Raw genomic sequence first — 21477 nt, forward strand, 5'->3', positions numbered from 1 at the left:
AGTTATGTTATGTCATGGGTCATAAAATTCTAAAAAGTATAGAATAGTTTGAAATATGTATTTTACAGCTTTGCCCGGGCACTAAATCCAGTAATTTGTGTAACTTTAAGCATTCTTGATCTTTGAACAGTACCCATGTAATAATACTGGTTTTTATTAAATACGACCATGATTTGTAACCCTGTGAAATAAAACAGCAGTAGAGGTTTCTAACTTAACCACGCCAATATTTTTCAAGCCAAATTAAACTTTGATTCACCCCTCATCAGTAAACCTAGGTCAAGTTCACTAATCTGATTTCACTTTCATCATCATTTTATTGTAGTATTTTCTTCTTCTTTTCCCCCTTCCATATCACCAATCGATTTTCAGCACAAATTCGACAAAGCTCACTGTTCCAATGCTTGTGACTGCATGTTGACATGGTATTCTCTTTCCTTTAAATTCTCTCCCTCTCGACTTGTTTTCATTTCCACTCCAGCGTGATCACCTCCAGGCCATTATAAGCCCCTCTCAAAGGACCATTTTTTCTTCCCCTTTTTTGTGGAAAGCTATTGTCTAGTTCTGTTTTCTTTGTGGATTTTATTTACCATCCCTCTACTCTGTTGTTGCTGTGAGGTCTTAAGGCCCAAACAGCTGTTTGCTCTTTACTAAACGGTCCGCACAGGTTGGTAACTACGACGTGACGTCAGCCTTTACTTCTCAATTCCTGGTAAAATACCAAAACAATAATAAAGAAACCTGAGAATTGAAATTGTTTCCATAACCCTGCCACCTTTTCACTCTATTAAGAATTCAAGTTTGCACGCAACCATTTTAAAAGCGAATTCACAAATGCTGGTGTTTGCTTTTCTTTTCTTTTCTTTCTTTCTTCTTTTTTCCTTTTCGCCCTTTCCTTTTGTCTTTGCTTCTGAAGCATCGTTCAAAGATTCCCGCTGGGTAATGGTGGATCTATAGTAGGTGTGGGTGAAAGTGAAGTTTTGTATCCAAGGTAACAACACAATGTCCTAAAGGGAATTTGAAGGGCAGGTTACGCTCTGAACTCCGCAAGGACATTTTTGATACGTCTACTTAAAACAGCTTTCCATGACGGATTTTCGTATTTACTATGTGGCCTGCCATTGTACCAAAAAATGTGGGAAAATATATTTCTTATGTTCATTAATTCACTTGAACTAAGCTTCACCTCTCAAGTGAACTTCAAACATGAAACAGAGGAAACAAATACCGGCTCAGGTAGATGAAGTATTTGCCTACTGTACCATGATTACTTTTCTACTTCATAATATTGATGTCAACGAATTGTCGGCCGCAAGTTTGTGAGACACTATATTAAATCACAAACTGGACTGAAATTGCCGGCACAATTTGTTTCAATCAATGAGTAGCAATCTCTTTAGAAGTCGAATAAGAGATGAGTTAGTCAAAATGTTGCAGCATTCTGGTCACTCAGTTGCATTATATTTAATTGTCATCCGGACTGCATGGAAAACCTTCGTAATTTTTACAACAGAATATGATCTTTCGTTTTTGGTATGATAGAGTTATTCATTTGTATCCTAACTTTAAAACAAATTGTCATACTTTCTGTCAAGTTATGGAAGTTCAGTAACATACATCTTGATGAAAACTGGCGAAGAACTGAATTGCTATGTATCACCTACTGTAACTTGACAACATATCATAAATTTGAAACTTTAAAGCTTAATATCAACATGAATCATGTTAAAACTTGCAAAGTTGTCGTTAGTTACACTTATCTGGAAACATTATAACCATCAATTTTTCAAGTTATACTTAGCATGACATATGTTGACCAAAATTGTCAAATTATCAAGTTGTTGTGTTAATGTAGTACAGTAGGATAGATACCCTCAGCTTGAAATAAACCACAGAACCACGGATATATATGTTGACTTCTTAAATTAAATTAATAGGACAGGTTTATTTCAAATTGTGGAATGGAACAGAATGCTGTGTTACACTTAATTCAAATCACACATAAAACATACAATATTTGTTTACTTGTCATGTGAACAATAACGTCAAATCTTGACAACAACTGACACATTTTTGTGGTGCTGTGTTTATACTATCACAGCAAGTCTTATTTGTCCCTTGTTTGTCCCTTGCCATATGAAGAGATTAATACTACATACAGTCTGGACGTACTCCTCAACAGGATTCTAAGAATCAGTTTTACCTTCTGTGATGCAGATAACAATTAATCATATCTGTAATTTTGTGAAACTTAATTGGGAAGAATCTGGGTTCAAGCTCTTAGCTGAGTTCTTCTGCTTCCATATCACATCATTATTAAGATGGAAATCCAATTGGAAGGCATTTAGTAATAACCAATAGTCAGTGATGTAATGGTACTTCCTGTTTATGCAGAATAAATATAGAACTTACTGTATGTAGGGAGCTGTTAGAAATAGCAGCTCCCTGCGGTATGTAAGCTTTCTGCACTGCCAAAGATGGACACCTTCAACATGACTCAGATAGAGAAAATGAAATTGTTTATTGTATAGTCAGTACTGCGAAGTTCGGAACATTGCGAAGTTCGGACATCCCTAAGAATTACACGATTTCACCATGACAACCTAAGTTTGGCCGTGTATCGTAATATAACACAATTCTCCTACCATATCAAGTATATATTCAGGTGATTTATACCAGAAGATATAGTTTTGTGGTGTTTTAAGGCTTAGGTGTCCGAACTTTGAAGTGTCCATGCTACCATTGAGAGATATATAATAGTGTACCTAACTAACAAGCTTTTACCTAGATGTCTCATACCTCTAATACTTTCCCATCTACCTAAACTACATGCTTAGTGATGTTTTAGCACTGTGCACGCTCCTCCCCCCCCCCTTCCGAATCTCCCATCCCTCCTCCCCCTCTCCCATCCCTCCTCCCCTCTCCCATCCCTCATCTCCCATCCCTCCTCCCCCTCTCCCATCCTTCCTCCCCCTCTCCCATCCCTCATCTCCCATCCCTCTCCCATTCCTCATCTCCCATCCCTCTCCCATCCCTCCTCTCCCATCCCTCATCTCCCATCCCTCCCTCATACTCCACTGCCAAGATACCACCCACTCTCTCCTCCTTCCACAAAGCTACCATTCAGAAGTTAACTACTGTATGTGTATGGACTGTGTAAATAAATACTTTTGGTGGAAACGAGGGTTTTGAAACCCTCTTTCCTTGGACCTCTCACCCATTCACTCGTGAGTTACAGTAGCTTTAGTCAGAAAATAGGTAGAGAATGCAGGTGCCAGATGGTGATTGCAATGAGTCTCTGGAGTTATAATCTTCCTGGAATTTAATCATATTCTTGACAATCACATTCTTCTCTTTGTTGGTAACATTTGGCACGCTCTGTCAAAGCATTTACTCTGAGTGTTCACAGGTTTAGGAGGTAAGTTGCATCTTAAAACTGAATACTAAAATGTAACATTAGGACCAATAAAGCAATGGGAAAGTGATTTAAACGGCCTTGTATCTCATACTTTCATTGTCCAATTAATACCTTCACTCCTCGTTTGACCTTAAAGTTTTCCTGGAAAGTTCTTGTTTGCCTCACAAAACTGTGTTTTTGTAATTTGTGCATTTTTCCCGTCCTTGACACAATACTGACCATCAGACTGCTAGTTGCTAGGACAATATGCAAGTTGCTAGGTAACAGATAATATCAACAGAGTTACAACCATGAATTGAGCAATTTCTAGGTATTCTTAAAAGCTTTCATTCTGAGAACTGCAGGGGCATGTTGATATAGTTTATTCACTACTGGTTCACTGTTGAGTTTTGTAGGTCAAGGATTATTCAATTATTTTGTTGATATCTGCTGCTACTGTGAACTCAAGAAAATGTAAATTAGTTTTCAAAGTTTTGTGTGCTCAGTGTTGAATTATATTTCTTATAAAATTAGTAAGGTAGTCAGTATAGGCCCCAAATTATAGTACGCTATAATTGCTAGAAGTTTTCAAAAAGTACTTTCCTGGAGGTCTTTACTCTCCAAATTGTTCTCATACATTTTTAAGGAACACACAAGCTGACTAAATGTCCCAGTGAGGAATATTTCCTCAAAGGTTGTAATAAATAATATATACTCTGTTTAAGAATTCTCAGGAATCAATGGCCGAGATTGTATTGTGATATTTTGGATAACAAGTCTGATTAAAGTAAAACCAAGGACAGTAATGACCATTCTTACAAAACTGCTTTATTTTATAATATAACAAGAAGAAACTATTAAATATTTTTGGTACTTCTCCTCTACCTTTCTCTCATTGTCGTATCATGTGGGGGGGGGACCTCTCCATTTGCAAGACCATTATTCTCAAAGTTAGAAACAATTTAAAGTTAAGCGGCAGTGGCCCCCTATTTTGTCTGTTATTGTCATATTTAAACTTGCTCAAGGCCACATGAAAAAATAGGGAAAAAAAAATACTTGTAACATGGTGTATAATAATCCTCAAGCTGATTTGCTTATTTCTTGTAAGCTGTTTGGAAGGCATTTATTCACTATTTAGCCATCTCTAGATTGACAGTTATAGGTTAAAACAGGATTGTAGTTAAGTTTAATACTCATCCTTCTAAGAAATATCATTGAGAAAAATAAACAGAGCATGAAAAACCAAACATGATGGCAAGATTCCAAGGGTGGCCCCCATTCTCTTGTCCTTTTTCATCTTATGTCGGGATCGTTAATCCATTCATTGTCATCCTCAGTCCATTCAGAACCTTGGTTTAAATGTTTGTGCAGGTATTTTCATCTTTCTTTACCACCGTCAACAAACTTAGCTGCATTTTCATTGTGTCCACTGTTTGGTATTAAGTACTTCTTCTAGGGTTTTGTTATGTTGCACGGACCAAAAACTTGGCTTTTTTCCCAGGTATGGTTGCTTGTCAGGAAATTCTGAGAAAGAGAACATGCAATAGTTGTTCCACTTATTCCTAACAAGAGCCTGGTCTACCTGCATGTTGAGCTACAGAATTAAATCGAGCAGTGTTTCAGATATATCTTGCTATTTTCGTGCTAGTACCCTGTTAATTGGTTACTTGTAGATTAAAAGAGTCCCCGGAGAAATTCAGTCAACAAATCTTTCAAGGTGATGTTTGTGTATTTTATAGTATCCATACCACTGACTGCATGACAGCACTGGACATGTCAATAGAGTTAGGAGAGGCGGTCGCTTTTGTCTTCCCTGTCGTACCAACTCCTTTCTGTAACTCTTCTTCTCACACACACTCACCCCCCCCCCTCCCCCCGCCCCATCCTAACCTGACTGCGGGATGATAGTTTTAGTAGGGCTTAAATCTATGTTGGGACTACTATCAGCAATTAGTATACTTTGCTATTTTTGCTCATTTCTTACTTATCTCCTCTTTACCCCATAGAGCCCCTATGTTCCCCCCCCCCCACCCCCATGCAACAAATAAGTAATGTGATATTGCATAGTAAAGTGGTACGCATGATTGGCACTATGTAAAGATGTGTAACAGTTTCTATAGAAACAGAGCACAAAACATTTTCAAAAAGCAATATCTGCAAGGAGACTGCCTTTTTATCAATATGTGATGTCCTAAAACAGTGCCACTATTTGAAGGGGGGGGGGGGGGGGTATTTGGGCGATTGGAGCCTTTTTCACAGTAATTTCCCTGTTGTTCTTCACATATTCAAGGAGAATCCAAACAGTGTTACTTATAAAAGCCAATGGCAATATTAAGTCATATTAATGTCAATATAAGAATCATCTTTGGTTAACTTTTAACGTATATATAGCTATCAAGAAAAAAGTTCAATATGCAATGAAAAATGTTAATACTTTCAGCACAAATATGTCATTTTAGACTTGCATGAAGTCTCCAGTCTTGACCATAATGATTAAAAGCGTGATATCCTCCTATTATAAACAAAATACAAACAAATACGAAATTGTTCTTTAATATCTGTTAAGGGAAATACCCAAATACCACAAGCATCTACCTTACAGGCCAATGGTACTGATACCAATTTGCTTTTTTGTTCACCACTAAATGATTCTCAATCGCCAAAGTCTTGAATTTAATGCCATTCATTTTGTCAGTCTCATGATAGAGTACGATGGGAATTCTTTCTTCTAAAAAGAAGATCTGTTTGATTTTTAATGATAAAACGTGTGAATATAATCTTGTACTGGTTCCATGAATTTACCACGGTAAGCAGTATGAACGGAGAAAGACGTTCCACAAAGACACAGCAACAAAGCAGCGGGACAGATCTTATCTGTAAAGTGGCAAATGTTCATCCCTCCCGCTAGTTTGTGAGAAGGATCTCTGGAAGTTATGTTGACTGCTAAGCTTTCCAGCTGCTAAAGTAGGGCAAAGTTTAGTTTGAGATAGTTTAGTTTGATTGATAGCAAGCTATGCTGTCATATACTTCGTATCGACTGTAATCAAAGGCAGAATCGTTTCGTTATGCAGTTATCATGTTATCGGAGTCACCGGTCATAGAAACAAACTGCAAGGTTACGGGACCCTACGATTTAGACTAGTTTCTGTTTGCGATACATACCACTGCACAACGGATCTAACCATTTTGGGCAGCCGTCGATGTTTGCTTCCATGGTAACAGCTTGAAATCTTGTCTCTTAATTTGTACACTGCCCCACACAGCAGTAATTAATTACCTACACTGTTGGATATTACAAACCTCCTCAGTGTGGTGGCAGAAAGTTAAACATCAGACCTCATAGTTCAAATGCATCATAACAACAACAACAAAAGAAATCTGGAAAACAGTGTGTAAACATGTTTTCTGATAGTTTGTGCACAGCACATCAATATGTTTTGTTTTGGTGTTTAATGTTTCTCTTGGCTGTGGGGGAGGGGGGTCTTCCCTTCCTTTCATCTCTGCTTCAGGATGTAAACTAATTTGCCAGATTTTCCAGATTTGTAGACTATACAGTTACAAGGCTGAATAAGAAAGAAATACTAATGAGCTGAAAGCTGGAACTGAAAAGATGATAGAACGACCCAAAATGGCCTTTTCTTTTCTAGACTCCAAAAATGTAAGCATTGATTGCACCGGAGGACCGGAACATTTCATGGGTGCATCGTAATGTCATCTTCCAAATATTTTCAATCCATCAAAATTGTCCTTTGCTGCCACTGGTGGAATATTACACAAACAGGTTTCCTGTATAACATACATATCTTTTAAAGCAATAATATTTTAGAAGTGTCATCAAGCGTTTGTCCTCAGTGAAATAAATCATCTCCAAATTCAATCAGACAAATAATACAGTAAACTCCCCAAGCCGGTAAGTCTTGTGGGAAAATAACAGCCACAGAAATACCTTACAAATTTTAAAAGCTTTAAAGGCATTGAAGACTCGCCCCAAACCGCATGCCGCGCTCTGAAAAAGTTAACTTTCCGTTGCTTGCAAACGAAGTTTACTGCTTGTTGCAACAAAATGCAGACAATAATGAAACGTGATACCTTGTTATCTTTAGCTGGACCTGAGATGTCCATCGCTGTATCGTTTGTACACTGTGCTGTGGGTATTGACCGCAGCTGTATGTACTGACTGTACACTAGTGTCTAATTACCGACGGTAGCAAGCTGTGTGTGTATTTTCTGGGATCGATGATGGTGTCTAACACTTCTGTGACACCTCATTCGAAACTAGGTCAGATAACCGGCATTAGACGTTTCCTTTTGCGCGAGTCTTCACACCCTTTAAGACTGCTAAAAGTGAAAATAGTTTTCCAATGTAAAAATTAGTTGGAACTGTAAACTTAGTCAACTTGGTAATTCTTTAACTACTGTAGATTGTTAATATGTAGTTTGCCGGTACAGTAGCCGTCCTGGATGCATGTGTCTTTTATCTCTTTTCTATGACTCATGCTGTAATTCTAACAAATGGAGAGGTTTACTTGAGCGTCTCTGTTAGGATGTAATGTTATATCAATTTTGCCAATAAAGCAACATTCCAATCGGTTTCTAGGAGATATTAGAAGAAATTATATTCCATATTGACAATCGGCCCTTAGATATGCTATGGATATCAGTCAGTGCAGCTGCTACCAATTTAATTTAGACAACATGTCTATGAATTTTAGCTTCCTACAGTTTTTCCCTGTTTATATTTTCTTTCCTTAAAATCGTGAGATTCTAGTAGTCTTCAAGTAGAGTGTTCAAATTCATCTCCAGAAATAGAAAAAGAGACATGTTGCTGGTAGCAGTGGTTAAGGAGATTGTTTTCAAAACACTGCAGTATATAAACTACGGTATTGAGGTAGGTCAACAAGTCATCAATTACGACTTAATTAGTTCCTGTTGCTATGGGCATCCATTTGTCAAGTATTGTAGTCTTGGTTGTTTGCAACAAGGCTTCAATTTGTTATTTATGTGAGTCATATTTAAATTTCACTTTCACATTATGTACCAAGCAAACCTCTCCAAAAGTAAGGTCATACATGAAAGTGATTATATTTTTTAGGATTGCTGTATTCAAAACTTGATATTGTTAACTTTCTAAACCTACTGTATTAAAGGTATTGGCATGGTGACCCAAAAAATTCTAAAGGGGGGGGGGGTGGATGAGTGGGCTTATTATGGATAAAAGATACAAAGGAAAATAAAAACTTTTGATATTTTGAGCTATTGGAGGTCAAAGGAAACGTGACTTTGCTTTTCCTGCTTGGTAAGTCTCTGTACTTCAGTAAGTTCTCCCTCTCTATAAACTTGGTTTTGTTACTAGAGTATCACTCCTTTGGGAAGGACTGACGTACAGGATTACTGGATTTGCTAATACCATCTCGGTGGTGAAAAGTGCTAGCTCTGCCACTATTTTTTACAAGGCTCCAATACTGCCAGTTTAATCACTGAGCTAGTGTTTACAACTTTTTCCCCAGTCTGCGGACTGTTCCCTCTGTAAGGGTGGTCACGCTCGCAGACACTGAAAGCATCGCTATTACATTTCTATTCAATTGAACCTTCGGGTCATCTGTGAAATAGCAGTGTTGTTTTCTTTAATCAGTACAACTCAAAATTCCTTACAAAGTGGTCGGAGTGAGTTCAAAATCAGCAAGAAACCGTGACCATGTGACTAGGGAGCATTAAATACCAACCATTACTGGTGCAGTGTATTGTTGCAGATCTCTTCAATGCGAACCCATCAACATTAAGACATTTGGATATTGTTTTGGTCCGGGTCAAAGGTACTTTGAGGTCAAATAATAGAGGTTAAAGTCTGAAAACATTGTGAACACTATAACTTCAATAGAAAACTCGGATAAACGTAATACTTGTATGTCGCCCCACCCTTTATGAATTCAAGAGCCTTTAGTTTTGGGGGGGGTTTTTTGTCTTTGTTATTCTCGTTTGCTTTTTGTTTGTGCTTAGATCAAAGGTCATTTGATGTGAACCCAGGTCAAGTCCTTAAAAATCCTCATAGATATTTGTTTAACTTTAAATGTTAAACTGCATACTTTGTACCTCAGTCTTTCCAATCTCCCTTGTCATTTTCTGTGGAGATCAAGGTCATTTGAGCTTCACAGAGGTCAACATTTAGTTTAGAAGACAATGTAAACACCACCATATGGACCAACTGTTGGCCAATATGATTGCAAAAGCCTCTACAGAGCTCTTGAAGTCAAAAACGAACAAAACATGGACACATCTTATAAAGCTACAGTGTTACATTAAACTTTCTCTTATAAAATGTGGCAAAGAACTACTAAACTACAACCTGTTGGATTCTATGGCTAATGATAACTTCATGTTCACCATATACAAGATGATGCTCTATGTGTCCTATAAAGTGTATTTACAGTATATTAATAGTCATAGAGTTATCCCAAAACCATGGTGATCATTCTGCAGTACTTAACATTTTGTAGAATCTGGGTGAAAGTTCACAGAGGCACTGAGGTAGTGGTCAATCATATGAAACATTTGAAACTTGAAATGGGAGGTAAAAATGTTTGCATTAACTTGAGGATTTATGGGTTTGCCTGTCAGCTTTCAAACTTCCTTCTCCATTATCACGGACTTTCCCCAAAGTATTACCATAATGTTTGTTTTTTTTCGTCATCAATCTCATAACTTGAATGCAAAGCTCCAGGCATATATTGCCTTTCCATTCTCATTAAAGTTTCCCTGACAAAGGAAAGTGTAACCAGGGGAACACACGGTTTACCATTGTAAAACAATTGTACAATCTACAATACAGTTGTATACTAGTGCTATCATCGCAGTATATGCTACACGACCATGTGAAAAGGGTTTGTTTGAATTTGTCATCCTGAGAGTGATAAAACGACGAATACTGTATTCATATTATGCAAATATGCAAATACATACGTCTTTTCTCCTCCGGCAGCTACTTACTACCAAAAAACGTATTCCCATATATGTAAAAGCTGTGAAAAATCACTATTTTGCTTTTGAATTTTGAAATGAACTCCACAAAATGGTAGGGAGATTGGAATATGAAGCCTGTTAAAAATATATACTGACAATAAACTGCTTCCATTGATTTTGTTAACATGGTCAGTTTGTCTCTAGTCTGGTTTATGGTTTCCTTTCAAGTTTGTTTTACTTTACACGCTAGCCTGTACTCATTGAATACTGAAGCCGTTCATGCTTTGCTAGATTATTCAACTTCCTCTTCATGGATATTGAATAATTAATGTCTCGCTTGGTCTGAACTTTATGCCGATTTTGATGATTCTCAAGACATGGATAAAATTGACAAATGTTTATCACGTTTATCAAATTATTATAAGTGCCCTGTTAACCCTTTGATGAAGATACCCTTATTAATCCTGTAGACTAGTCATTTAATAATCTGCAAAAGAAACAAAGAGGTGAACCTCATATTTCTTTCTTTCTCTTTTTATTTTGTTTCTCTCAGGAGAAGAAATCGGAAGTTTCAGAGGAAGCAGAGGCCTCCGAGAAAGAAGAAAAGGAAGAAGATGTCGAGATGGACGAGGAGGAGGAGGAAGAGGCTGATGCCGATGCAGAAGACGATGATGACGATGAGTAGAGATGCTCGATGGACCATCCTTCGAAGATCATCAAAATTGCTTCAAAATATCAGCTTTGCAAGAAAACGCTCAAAGTTTCCAGACGTTCCTTTCCTTTCAATTTGTTGCCCTCCTAATTATCACCAGACAATAAAGAGTGTTTCATTCGGTAGTTGGAAGTTTCACAGAGGGTGAAATTAAATGAACAAATTGGTAACATTCTTGTGTAAGTTTGACCGTGAGTGACCATTCTTTGATTATCTAGCATATATTGGGGCCTGTCCTGATGACTGTTATTATTTGGAACACCTCTCTGAAACTGTCAAGCCAGCCCAGTCTGTCTGATCCACAGAGGCAGATTAAGGTATCATTATTAAAACAAATTACAACTACAGGTCAACCACAGGTCAAACTATCAATTAATTTAAAGTAAAAAAAATCACTCCGCCAGTACATGGCATCAAACATTTGATCTTTTTGTAATATAACCAACTCTGTCGTTAGGACGATCATAGGGGGAAAGAATCCAAGTTACCATAGTAACAAACGGCAAAGTTTTGTATAACTGTGGCCTCGTCCTTGTTTTGGATTGCTGCGCACTTCCTCCTACCAAACTTGGTCATTATTAATATACTGTGTAAATATTTGGAAGAGACGTCAACTGAATTGAGGTCGATAATGCATACTGTGATCCCTAAGGTGGCTCACAAAGTCATACTTTTTTTGCAAAGACTATGTTTAACTGGATACGGTATTGCTCATAATGAATGCAGTGACTCAAAGTCACATTGTATCCTTTCAAATTGGAAAACTTGAATCGCTTCTCGGCCTTTCGGCTGAGATCATGTGTAGTATCTGTTCCCCTTTCGAGGGGAATTGTGATTCACACCTGACGATGATCACACAGTCACAGTCTCGATGCAAGGGGACTGGGGTTGAGAGTCGTTTGGTTTTTCGTGCCCAGGCTCTTTCCTGGGTGACTTTTCTTCAAAAGTATCAAATTCGAAAACGTAATACCTGTGACACAGCTGGACAACAAGATAGTGACAGAAATATGACCTTCTTTCTCTCTCATCATATTTGTTTTTGTAACCTATTTTTTAGTAAAACTTTGAGAAGTAAACAAAGTTATCAATAAAAAGTTAAATTATCAGCCAGTTACAAAAGCAATTTATGCAACTCTTTGAATTGTGTGAATTGATGATTTATAGGTTTGGCTTGCAGGGGTGATTTAACCAGCTTGTTCATTCCTTGTAAATAAATATTCAAAAGGGGTTAATGAGGCCAAAGACAAAAGGATAAACTTCTGTATCTTGACGATGAGATCTGTCAGCCTTCAAATGATCAAGGCATTGCTTTTGGATTTTTTTTTTCTTTGGCCTTGGTCGACAATTTTACCAAACCCACTAAGTATTACTTAGAGGGAGAATCACAATTGCTCAAATCCCACTAATTGAAGATTAACAAAGCACGTAATTAACCAATCTGATTCGATTCTCAGAATTTCGTTGCCCAGATACTTTCTTTATAATGAGATAAGGCACAGTATGAAATGTCATAACTGTCGACTTTGAAATAATTCTAGAAGTAGCGAAACTGTGCTAGTCAAAGTAATGACATCCATCGTGATAGGATTTCAGTTTTTGAATACCATCAAAAACTTCATCTAAATAAATACATCACTCTCTTTTAACATTTTCCCAAGCCTTTGTATGTCTTTTGACGTCAAGGTCAGAGAGTATTCGTATTTCATGAATGCAGCTAAAAGTAGCAGGATTACCTTTCCTACAACAATCGAGTTATAAGCGAAAAATCCTCAAGTCATTGGGGGCAGCAGTGCAAGAATATTACCAGTATTTAAAGGTAGTGTAGACCGGAGTGTGCATGTATAGGAGACTGGTTAGTACCGTCATTCGTAAATATCCAAACTACTAAGTTTTGAAGTTGCACCTTCAAGTTATATTGGAGCAATATTCTCTCTATGAGCCTGTGAAGTATTGGGACGATCAGCAGTTATGTTCTCTGAATAGTTAATGACCATAATGGCTTCAGTGAAATAGTAGCCCAATGAAATAGTAATACTTTTATATTTCATAAATTTAGTATGTCTTTGGGTCTGAAAAAGGACAGTCTGCAGTTTATTGCTCTCAAGTTCAACAGGTAATGACCATAATGGCTTCAGCCCCAATTCTTATATGCAAAGTGGGCTAGTCTAGGAGGTACTTCTGCTATGGAGGAGTGGTAGGTCTAGGCTATCTCTTGTTGTACTTTACCCAATCATACTTTAAACAGACTTTCTCAAGATTTTCAACATCATTTTCGGCATTAATAATACAGCATTTTAACTGATAGTTGTATGCATGAAAAGGTAGTACTTCCATGGTTTATGTTGTATCATGTTTGATGGCAAGAGAAACAAAGCTACAAATGTAACCAGATACTTTAAAGCTTTCTCATGAAAAATTGATGTTATTTAGGAAATGTACAAGTTTTGTAGTCAGGATTGGAGAGCGTTTGTCTAAGAACACCGCACATGGAGTGCCATAATTACATTTTGATTTGTCAGTTACTCTTGACGTGGTGGAAATAAAATGAATTGTAGCATTTACTTCAGTTGCATGTACAGATATGGAAAAGGGCGAATAAAATTTGTAATTTTCAGTGAACCCTGTATCGCTTCTTTTGTTATCTATTAGTCATGTCCCACATGTTTATTGGATATTGAAAAATATACATATGTGAGCGGCAAAATCTTGATCCGTCATAGTGTGATCAGCAATATCTTGATCAGTCATAGTGTGATCAGCAATATCTTAATCCGTTATAGTGTGATCAGCAATATCTTGATTCGTTATAGTGTGATCAGCAATATCTTGATCCGTCATAGTATGATTGGCAAAATCTTGATCCTTCATAGTGTGATCGGCAATATCTTGATCCATCATAGTGTGATCAGCAATATCTTGATTCATTATAGTGTGATCGGCAAATCTTGATCCGCCATAGTGTGATCGGCAATATCTTGATCCATCATAGTGTGATCAGCAATATCTTGATTCCTCACCACCCACCGCTCTACCCCTCCCCTGCCTCGGCCTTTCCCCAAACCACCACTCCAATGTCTGCAAGTATCTGCACAGTATCCACAACTCTGGCTGATGTCCCAAAGTTTGTCCTGATGGAATGCTAGTAAGTAGTGTCTGGTGGTGCTGCCGTCCGTACTCTTGTCGGTGAGGAGGAAGGATGATTGCATGTTTCCTTCTCGATGTTGTTCCTTCTTCTCTCTCTCTCGTTTTTCTCTCATTTTGAAAATAACAACTATGGGATAGTTTTGTTCACCCAGTCTAAAACAAGCAATTTTGCTCCTCAACGCTTTATAGGCAAACTACAGAGACTGCTTTCATTGATATGAAGTGGGTTTCATAACAAGGTCGTATTTATTTTAATATCCACACATTATGTAAATAACATAACCTGTGAATCATACCTTCCAACCACTTGATGCCTGGATTGGGTAAATGATAAAATCTACTTTTAGCGGCTTTTGTTGGAAAAAAAAAATGTACACTTGACACACATACAGTGACACTGAAAAAAAGTAAAGAAAATAACAACCCTATCATAACTAGATTCATTTAGTAACGTGTCAGCTTCTTCGTATTATAGACTACAGCATTCAAATATTTCTTCTGCCACCTAATTTCGAACCAAGAAGAGGGGTACCAATACTAGTGATTTCTGTTTCCATTATTATTATTATTAATCTCATGAAATTATACATAAGATTACCTACCACAGAGGTCAAAATGTTGTTATGTACGAAGATGTGGGCATCCCTGTTTACGTATAACTTGGCCAATTCTCTCAAATACCCCTTCCCTCTCCCTTCATTCTTTTCACTCTAGTGCAGCCTTGTTAACACCGATGGTTTCCTTCCCTTCCCAGTACGGGAATTATTCAGTAGGCATATATTCCAAGTAACTTGGGGGCGCCAAAGGTCTCTGGGCCTCCGTAAACCCATTCAGACAATACAAGCCCTTTCTTTTTAATTCAGCTTCTCCCAACAAACTTAAAAATGGTGAGGGCCAGCATGGGCCCCAGAGGTTTTAATGTGACCCTTCTCATACAGTTCTCCAGTCGTTACTGTTATCAAACCAAGTCCCAATTAAAACTCATCACATGTCATTGCGGGTTTACTCAACCCTGTCAAAGTCAAGGTTCGGTACTTTGTCAGCCGATTCACATGCATAGTAGGCCCATACAATACTATTGTACTGTACTATTAAAAAAATTAACAAATTAATTGTTATTATAATATATCATTCTACCATGAAATACTATATGCAAACAATATTATTGTCGATGTTTTATCTTGCATTATTATGACAACTATGTGAAACGGGTAATACTATATGCAACATATTATTGTGGATGTTTTATATTATATCGTACGAAACTATATATGTGAATCGGGGTGATTTTGTTATGATCCAAAACACTGTCAAAACGAGATTCCTCTATCAGTCGATGCATGTGCGTGTTAACGATTAGAGCAGATAACATTTTCCGATAGTGTCCGTTGCATCATGTGGTAAAGTATAGATTTAAGCCGTTATCACTTCTACCGGAGGATCGAGGACAAAAACTTCGGTATAGGCTTCAGCGCTTACATAGGTTAATCGTCTCTATATAGGTTGACGCTACTCACAAGCCGTTTCGTCAATTTGTTCGGCAAACTCATTGACTTTGTCACAAATGATTTTCCAACAAAAGTCAGAAAAAGTCCAACCTGCGTGGACAGGTTTCCCCTCCTCTAACCGAAATTTGGTATCGCCACTTTTCCACCATGGGGACCGACGGGCAATACACGAAAAACTCTGTACGCCCTTCCAACCAAAACACAAATTGCGGAACCAATTGCTGCGATGTGGATTGTTCGTATCGGTTTTGAACAGATTTAGATTGCAGTTGTACATGTGTTCAAATGACTTGTATAGTTCCGTGAATCAGGAACCTTACAGATCAGCACTTATCTAAAAGAGAATGCTTGATATGAGCCGATGACTCATCTACGATAGATAGGGTTTCCAGTAAGCTTTTGTAGGTTTCTATAGCTCAGGCGCGGCGGAACGGAAAAATTATTGGGGGGGGGCTAATGTGTGGAGACTATCTAAGCGGAGCGCCACCATCGGTTGGCGCGGAGCGTACAAGAAAATTTTGGGTTATTTCAAATCCCCAGATGGCCGGAAACGGCACTTCCCGTGTGTTTTATGCTGCGAATACCTAGCCCTAAAATATGGGTCTCAAGTCTGCAATCTCAGATTGCACGTAAAAGTCTGTAAAAACATTGTAATTTGTATATTCGATGTTGTTTTAAGAGAGTAGCTATTATACTCGTAGTGTACTCGCAAAGACGTTTTTGAGTGTAGTAAGGGCAGTGGCGGAGCTAGGGGTATTGGTCGGGGGGGCAAGAATGGTCTGTAGGGGCGCTTTTGACACTATCTAAGCGGAGCGCCACCACAGGTTGGCGCGGAGCGTACAGAAAAATTTTGAGTAAAGATACTCCCTAGATTGCAGGAAATGACCCTTTCCGGGCCTTGCTAATTTGCAGATAAACGGAGAATAAATAGGTGTCGTCGCCATTTTGTCGGAAAATTACACCAACAGAATATGACAAATGTCAATAGGTATATGAGAGCGCAATAAATTAGTCAATAATAGCGAATAAGTAAAAAGTATAGTGAAAAGCTGAAAAGGGCGCCAGCAGTCCATTTGAGTCTGTCAGGGGGGGGGCATCCCCCCCCTGACTGTATATATGGACGCTCCGCCACTAAGTAAGGGGATGTTGGAGAACTGGCTGAAATGAGGCAAGTCATTGGCCTATAAGACGAAGTTGTGTTACGCTTACTGGTATACTCACACTCACTGCTTCCACTTTTCACGGGGCGTGAAGACGCGGTTGGGGTGACAATGTGGTCTATAGCCATGGGAACGGGCCGAGGGTCCCCCAGCAATTACTAAAATTATTACACCTATATAGTATACGTGTGCATCGGACAGATCGACAAGTATGCATTGAAAATGGACAGATGCACGTTTCGTATGTAAATATTGGGGGGGGCTTATCATGCACATGCCCCCTCAACTTTTTCATTGGTGGCTGAGCCCCCCAAGCCCCCCCGGTTCCGCCGCCACTGCTATAGCTTATGAGGTTTCTAGCGTCGGTATGTTTCCTATCTCTTTGAATTCACTCAAATACATTTACTTGTGAGGCCATGTAGCCTACATATGGAATTTCTTTCACCAATCGAAGAGGAGCATCAAATTCTGAACAAAGTTGTTAGTGATGGAACCACCAGAGTCGTCGGAGGCCAGGTCAGACTCTGGAACAATTACGTCATCGGACCCATGCTTTACACTTTCCATATTGCCTTAATTTTATTATGAAAATGAGAAGACACTTCTTTTCCTTATATTCTCCGGGGCCCCTTAATTTTTTGTCGTGCCCCATTATTGACCCCGGAGCTGTATACTTCGACCCCACCCCAACCTCCCCTTCCCCTCTTCCCCTCTCCACAGGCTTCACCGCCAAACGCTGATAGAGTCGTCCTATTTTGGTTACATTAAAGGGTATACTCGGCTAGCGTAAAGCTAACCCGGCCGAGGCCCTGAAATATAAAAACTAAAAACAATATAATTATCATAGAAGTAATATATAATACAAACGTTACCAATCAGACGGCAATAAAAAAGATAAAAGTACATACAAAATTGACATTGGCATAAAATATTACATGGAACAATCAATGAATGAAAATAACAACATATAAGAAAGTAAAAGTCCTGAATAAAACGTATAAAGGTATTTAAGGAGTTGGCATTCTTACCATCATGTTGTGATACCCAAATTTTGCATTCTTCTTGTAAAGATGGTGCGTCTTTAGGTACCAATTACTATATGTTACATCGAATTATTACGGATGACGGAAGGAATGTATCACAAGTTTTAGCTTTATTTTTAAGAAAGTTAACTTCTAGTCTTCCTCGCCCCATGCATCGTCAATACCCTATGTCATATTAACGCAACAACAAATGCTAGGCTAAGTAAAATACGTGATGATTTAAACCTATACATCTGTAGCCCATATTCGGAGTCGATAGGCTGTAAACAATGTCAAGGCAAAAACTATCAACTCTTCATGAGAATTGTGTCATGATTTCAAAATTTATAAGAATGAGGTTATGACTCGTGGAGCCAAGGTTACATTAATTTATGTCAATAACAATATAGTATCAACAGTCAGTTTCATTTACTTTTGTCACATAGTGTGTTTATTTCCATTTTCGAGCTATTTTCGGTCTGAAAATCCATTGTACGAAAATATGGCTAAAATACATGGTATCCAGTCGTGTCGTTGCGTGCCTGCTTTGTGTTGTACCATATTATCACAAGTTATTTCGAGCCCTAATTAAGCAATGACCTTTGAACTTGGTTCGGTGTCAGAATGGAGGGTGTGTACTGGGTTTGTCTGTTCCATGCGGAGAAACAATTTTATGCTCATTAAGGTTCCCCGTTGATTTACCGCATCGAACAGCAAACTCATGCTGGTTTCAATACACATTGAAAGTCACGGTTAAGTTTGATGGTTTACTGTGTTTTTGTCATCGAACTTTGTAATTGGTATACCGGTATTTAAAGTAAGTAGGCTAAACTTGTATGTTACCGTATGTTCGACTGTTTGGGTACCGTCACTATCTGTGCCAACTGGTTGCATGGTTTATACGTGAAGTATATCTAAAAGGATTGTGTTGCGGCAGTGTACTTGCCTCTGTGGTATTAGAGGATTAACTCAATTTAATCAGTATACGTCACGTGCTTAAAACAGCCTATAACTTGCATATAAGACTACATACTTTCCCCTATATATATATATATATATATATATATATATATAGCATGTAGTCTTATATGCAAATTATAGGCTGTTTTAAGCACGTGACGTACCGCTTAAATTGAGTTCTCTAATACTCCATATATATATATATATATATATATATATATAATATATATTGAACTTAGAACGCGCATGATTTATCCCAAAATTCCCGAGCCCCCTTTTTACACTTGGGCTATACGGTAGCCGTTCCTGCCAACTCGGACCATACCGCCTCACTCTCGGTCCCCTGTTAACCTGCAAAATTCAATATACATACCATGGCATATCAACCTTCCAGTTTTCTCCTTGTCAGTTGATTCCCTCGCTCAACACCCCCCCCCAACCCACCCCAACCCTCTCTCATGCACGAACCACCCTTGTGTTGTCGCAAATTTAGGACGGAAGTTGGGGCTTATTTATAGTATTCAAGGACAGGCCCGCAGCCAGAGTAACCGTGTGTACGTGCCTGCTCCAGGGACCATCGACTCCCACCTTGAACGTGGTTTCAGTACTAATTGCTCACCTTATCAATAATTTACAAAAGAATACGAGAACTTTCAAACTATAACTTTTAATGTCAGTTTAGTCCAGTATAAGCCTCCTAAAATGTTGATACCATTTAACCGTTAACAAATCGATGACGAAAGGTTTAACAAGTTCTAAATGAATGCGTATTTCTTTCACTATAATCCACAATCATCTTTATTTCAATGATTCACGGAACTCTCCTCCTCACATCATGTATAGTTCCTTGTTATTGTATACAGAGTTATAACGGTAATTTGCATACAACGGATTATTCTGTACGCACGAATAGTCACGAATGACAGTTGGCTCGGCGTGTGTGCAGCCGGTTGCCAAGGGTGAGTTTATCCAGCACGGGGGTAATCGTGGTATAGCCTTGAAGTCACACGTACGGATAAACCCCTTTGTGTATTTTAAATGCTCGAGTGTACATGTTTGCGGTTGTACACATATTGGTACACAACCTTCCTGTGCATGCAGAAACATTGTCCATATAAGATTGAGTAATGCTGGCAAATATTGTGGGTTTTGTTTTTAATTTATATTGCGGTTAGATATGGCGCGACATAGTTGCGGTTCGACCTACATTGCGGCAATGAAGTAAGATGGGACGGACGGGCCCCTCCAACGCTACAGAACACGTTAACGTTCTAGCTATAGTTCTTGTATATTCCCACTCATAAGGGACTGACCGTGTATATACGTCAGGATAGTACTTCCAATCCGGAATTGGGATGTATATCTGTATCCGCTAGATAGCACAAAAGCTGATATAACTTCTTACGGAGTATTCGTTATTCATAGTCCACAAACTTTTAAAACTTAAAAAACAGATTATTAGTTATTATTATTATTATTATAATCACCATCATCATCATCATTATTATTATGATTATTATTATTATTATTTTTTTTATCATCATTATCGTTGTCGTCATCATCATCGTTATTATTATTTTCGGTCAGTGTAAAGAACTGATTTTTTTAACACAACTCGAACGACATATACTTATGGTACAACGAACGACCTTTGCTTCCGTCCCCGCATAGTTTAATCTTCTATATTTCAGGGTACATTTGTGAATCTTAAGAATTTCTTGGTATTTGGAAGGGCCTTTAAGGAAAAGCAGTAACATGGTATTGTCTCGCTAAAGCAGGAGGTAAAAGACAAATAACAAAAGGCATATGGGCACCCATTTTAGAAATCTCATGCCTGATTTGTCTTTAGTTTGTACATCATCTCCCTCCTCATTTATTAGTTCTCCTACCCACGCCCCCCCCCCCCTCCCCCCTCTACTCGTTTCTCGATTGGGCACTCCTTTGCCGTGTGGTTGCCGTGTACTGTTTTCCCTCATCGCGCGCTTGCTTGCCTCAACTGGTTTAATCAGGTTCGTCCGAAAACATCTTCCAAGTAAGAGGTATTCACTTTTGATATTGCGCAATTTGACTTTCCCTTCAAGATAACCATCCATGTATGCGTAACTCCACACCAAAAAAATTATGAATGAATAGTACGTATACCGTGCAACAAAGAACTAGCTGTTTATTCTAGCTGCCTGTCAAGTGATTCAGCTCAGGTGACTTGAGTGGAATCAACCACTATAATTGAGGATTATATTTGCTATAGTATCTCGTAAATCGATTGCAAGTAGTTCAGAAATCATTCATTGTTCCATTAACATAATTAAATCATTTTATGTTTACTTTTAATAATATTTTAACGCCCAAATTTGTCATCAAAAATTGTTCATAGTAACTTTGTTAATATAGTTGAGCAATTATAACCTGTGTAATTGTGTATGCAACTCAATTGTTCGCTGATTTGAAACCGCAATTCCCTCCATTCAAAATAGAGGGTTTAAAATTAATCAAGAAATAAAACGTCTGTAAACTTTAACATAAAGGATGCACTATCACATCAAGGCCCGAAATAGTACAATTATAGACTTTTGAAGCAAACGCATTACTTTTTGGCCACTATGCCAATAAATAATGT

The 21477-nt window shown here is 38.2% G+C and overlaps 1 protein-coding gene and 1 pseudogene across 2 annotated transcripts in view; both read left to right on the forward strand.

Moving 5' to 3' along the window:
- The window catches only part of LOC139980662 (FACT complex subunit SSRP1-like), a 45367-nt gene extending 31677 nt beyond the window's left edge, over nt 1–13690 (forward strand). For both annotated transcript variants that reach the window (XM_071992474.1, XM_071992475.1), the window contains exon 15: nt 10908–13690. In XM_071992474.1, coding sequence (XP_071848575.1) covers nt 10908–11039 — 132 coding nt within the window. In that variant the 3' untranslated portion in view covers nt 11040–13690. The remainder of the gene's footprint in view (nt 1–10907) is intronic.
- Nucleotides 11836–11935, forward strand: LOC139981716 (U2 spliceosomal RNA; annotated as a pseudogene).
- Nucleotides 13691–21477: the final 7787 nt, after the last annotated feature.

Source organism: Apostichopus japonicus, chromosome 15 (genome assembly GCF_037975245.1).
Source record: "Apostichopus japonicus isolate 1M-3 chromosome 15, ASM3797524v1, whole genome shotgun sequence".
Taxonomy (NCBI): domain Eukaryota; kingdom Metazoa; phylum Echinodermata; class Holothuroidea; order Aspidochirotida; family Stichopodidae; genus Apostichopus; species Apostichopus japonicus.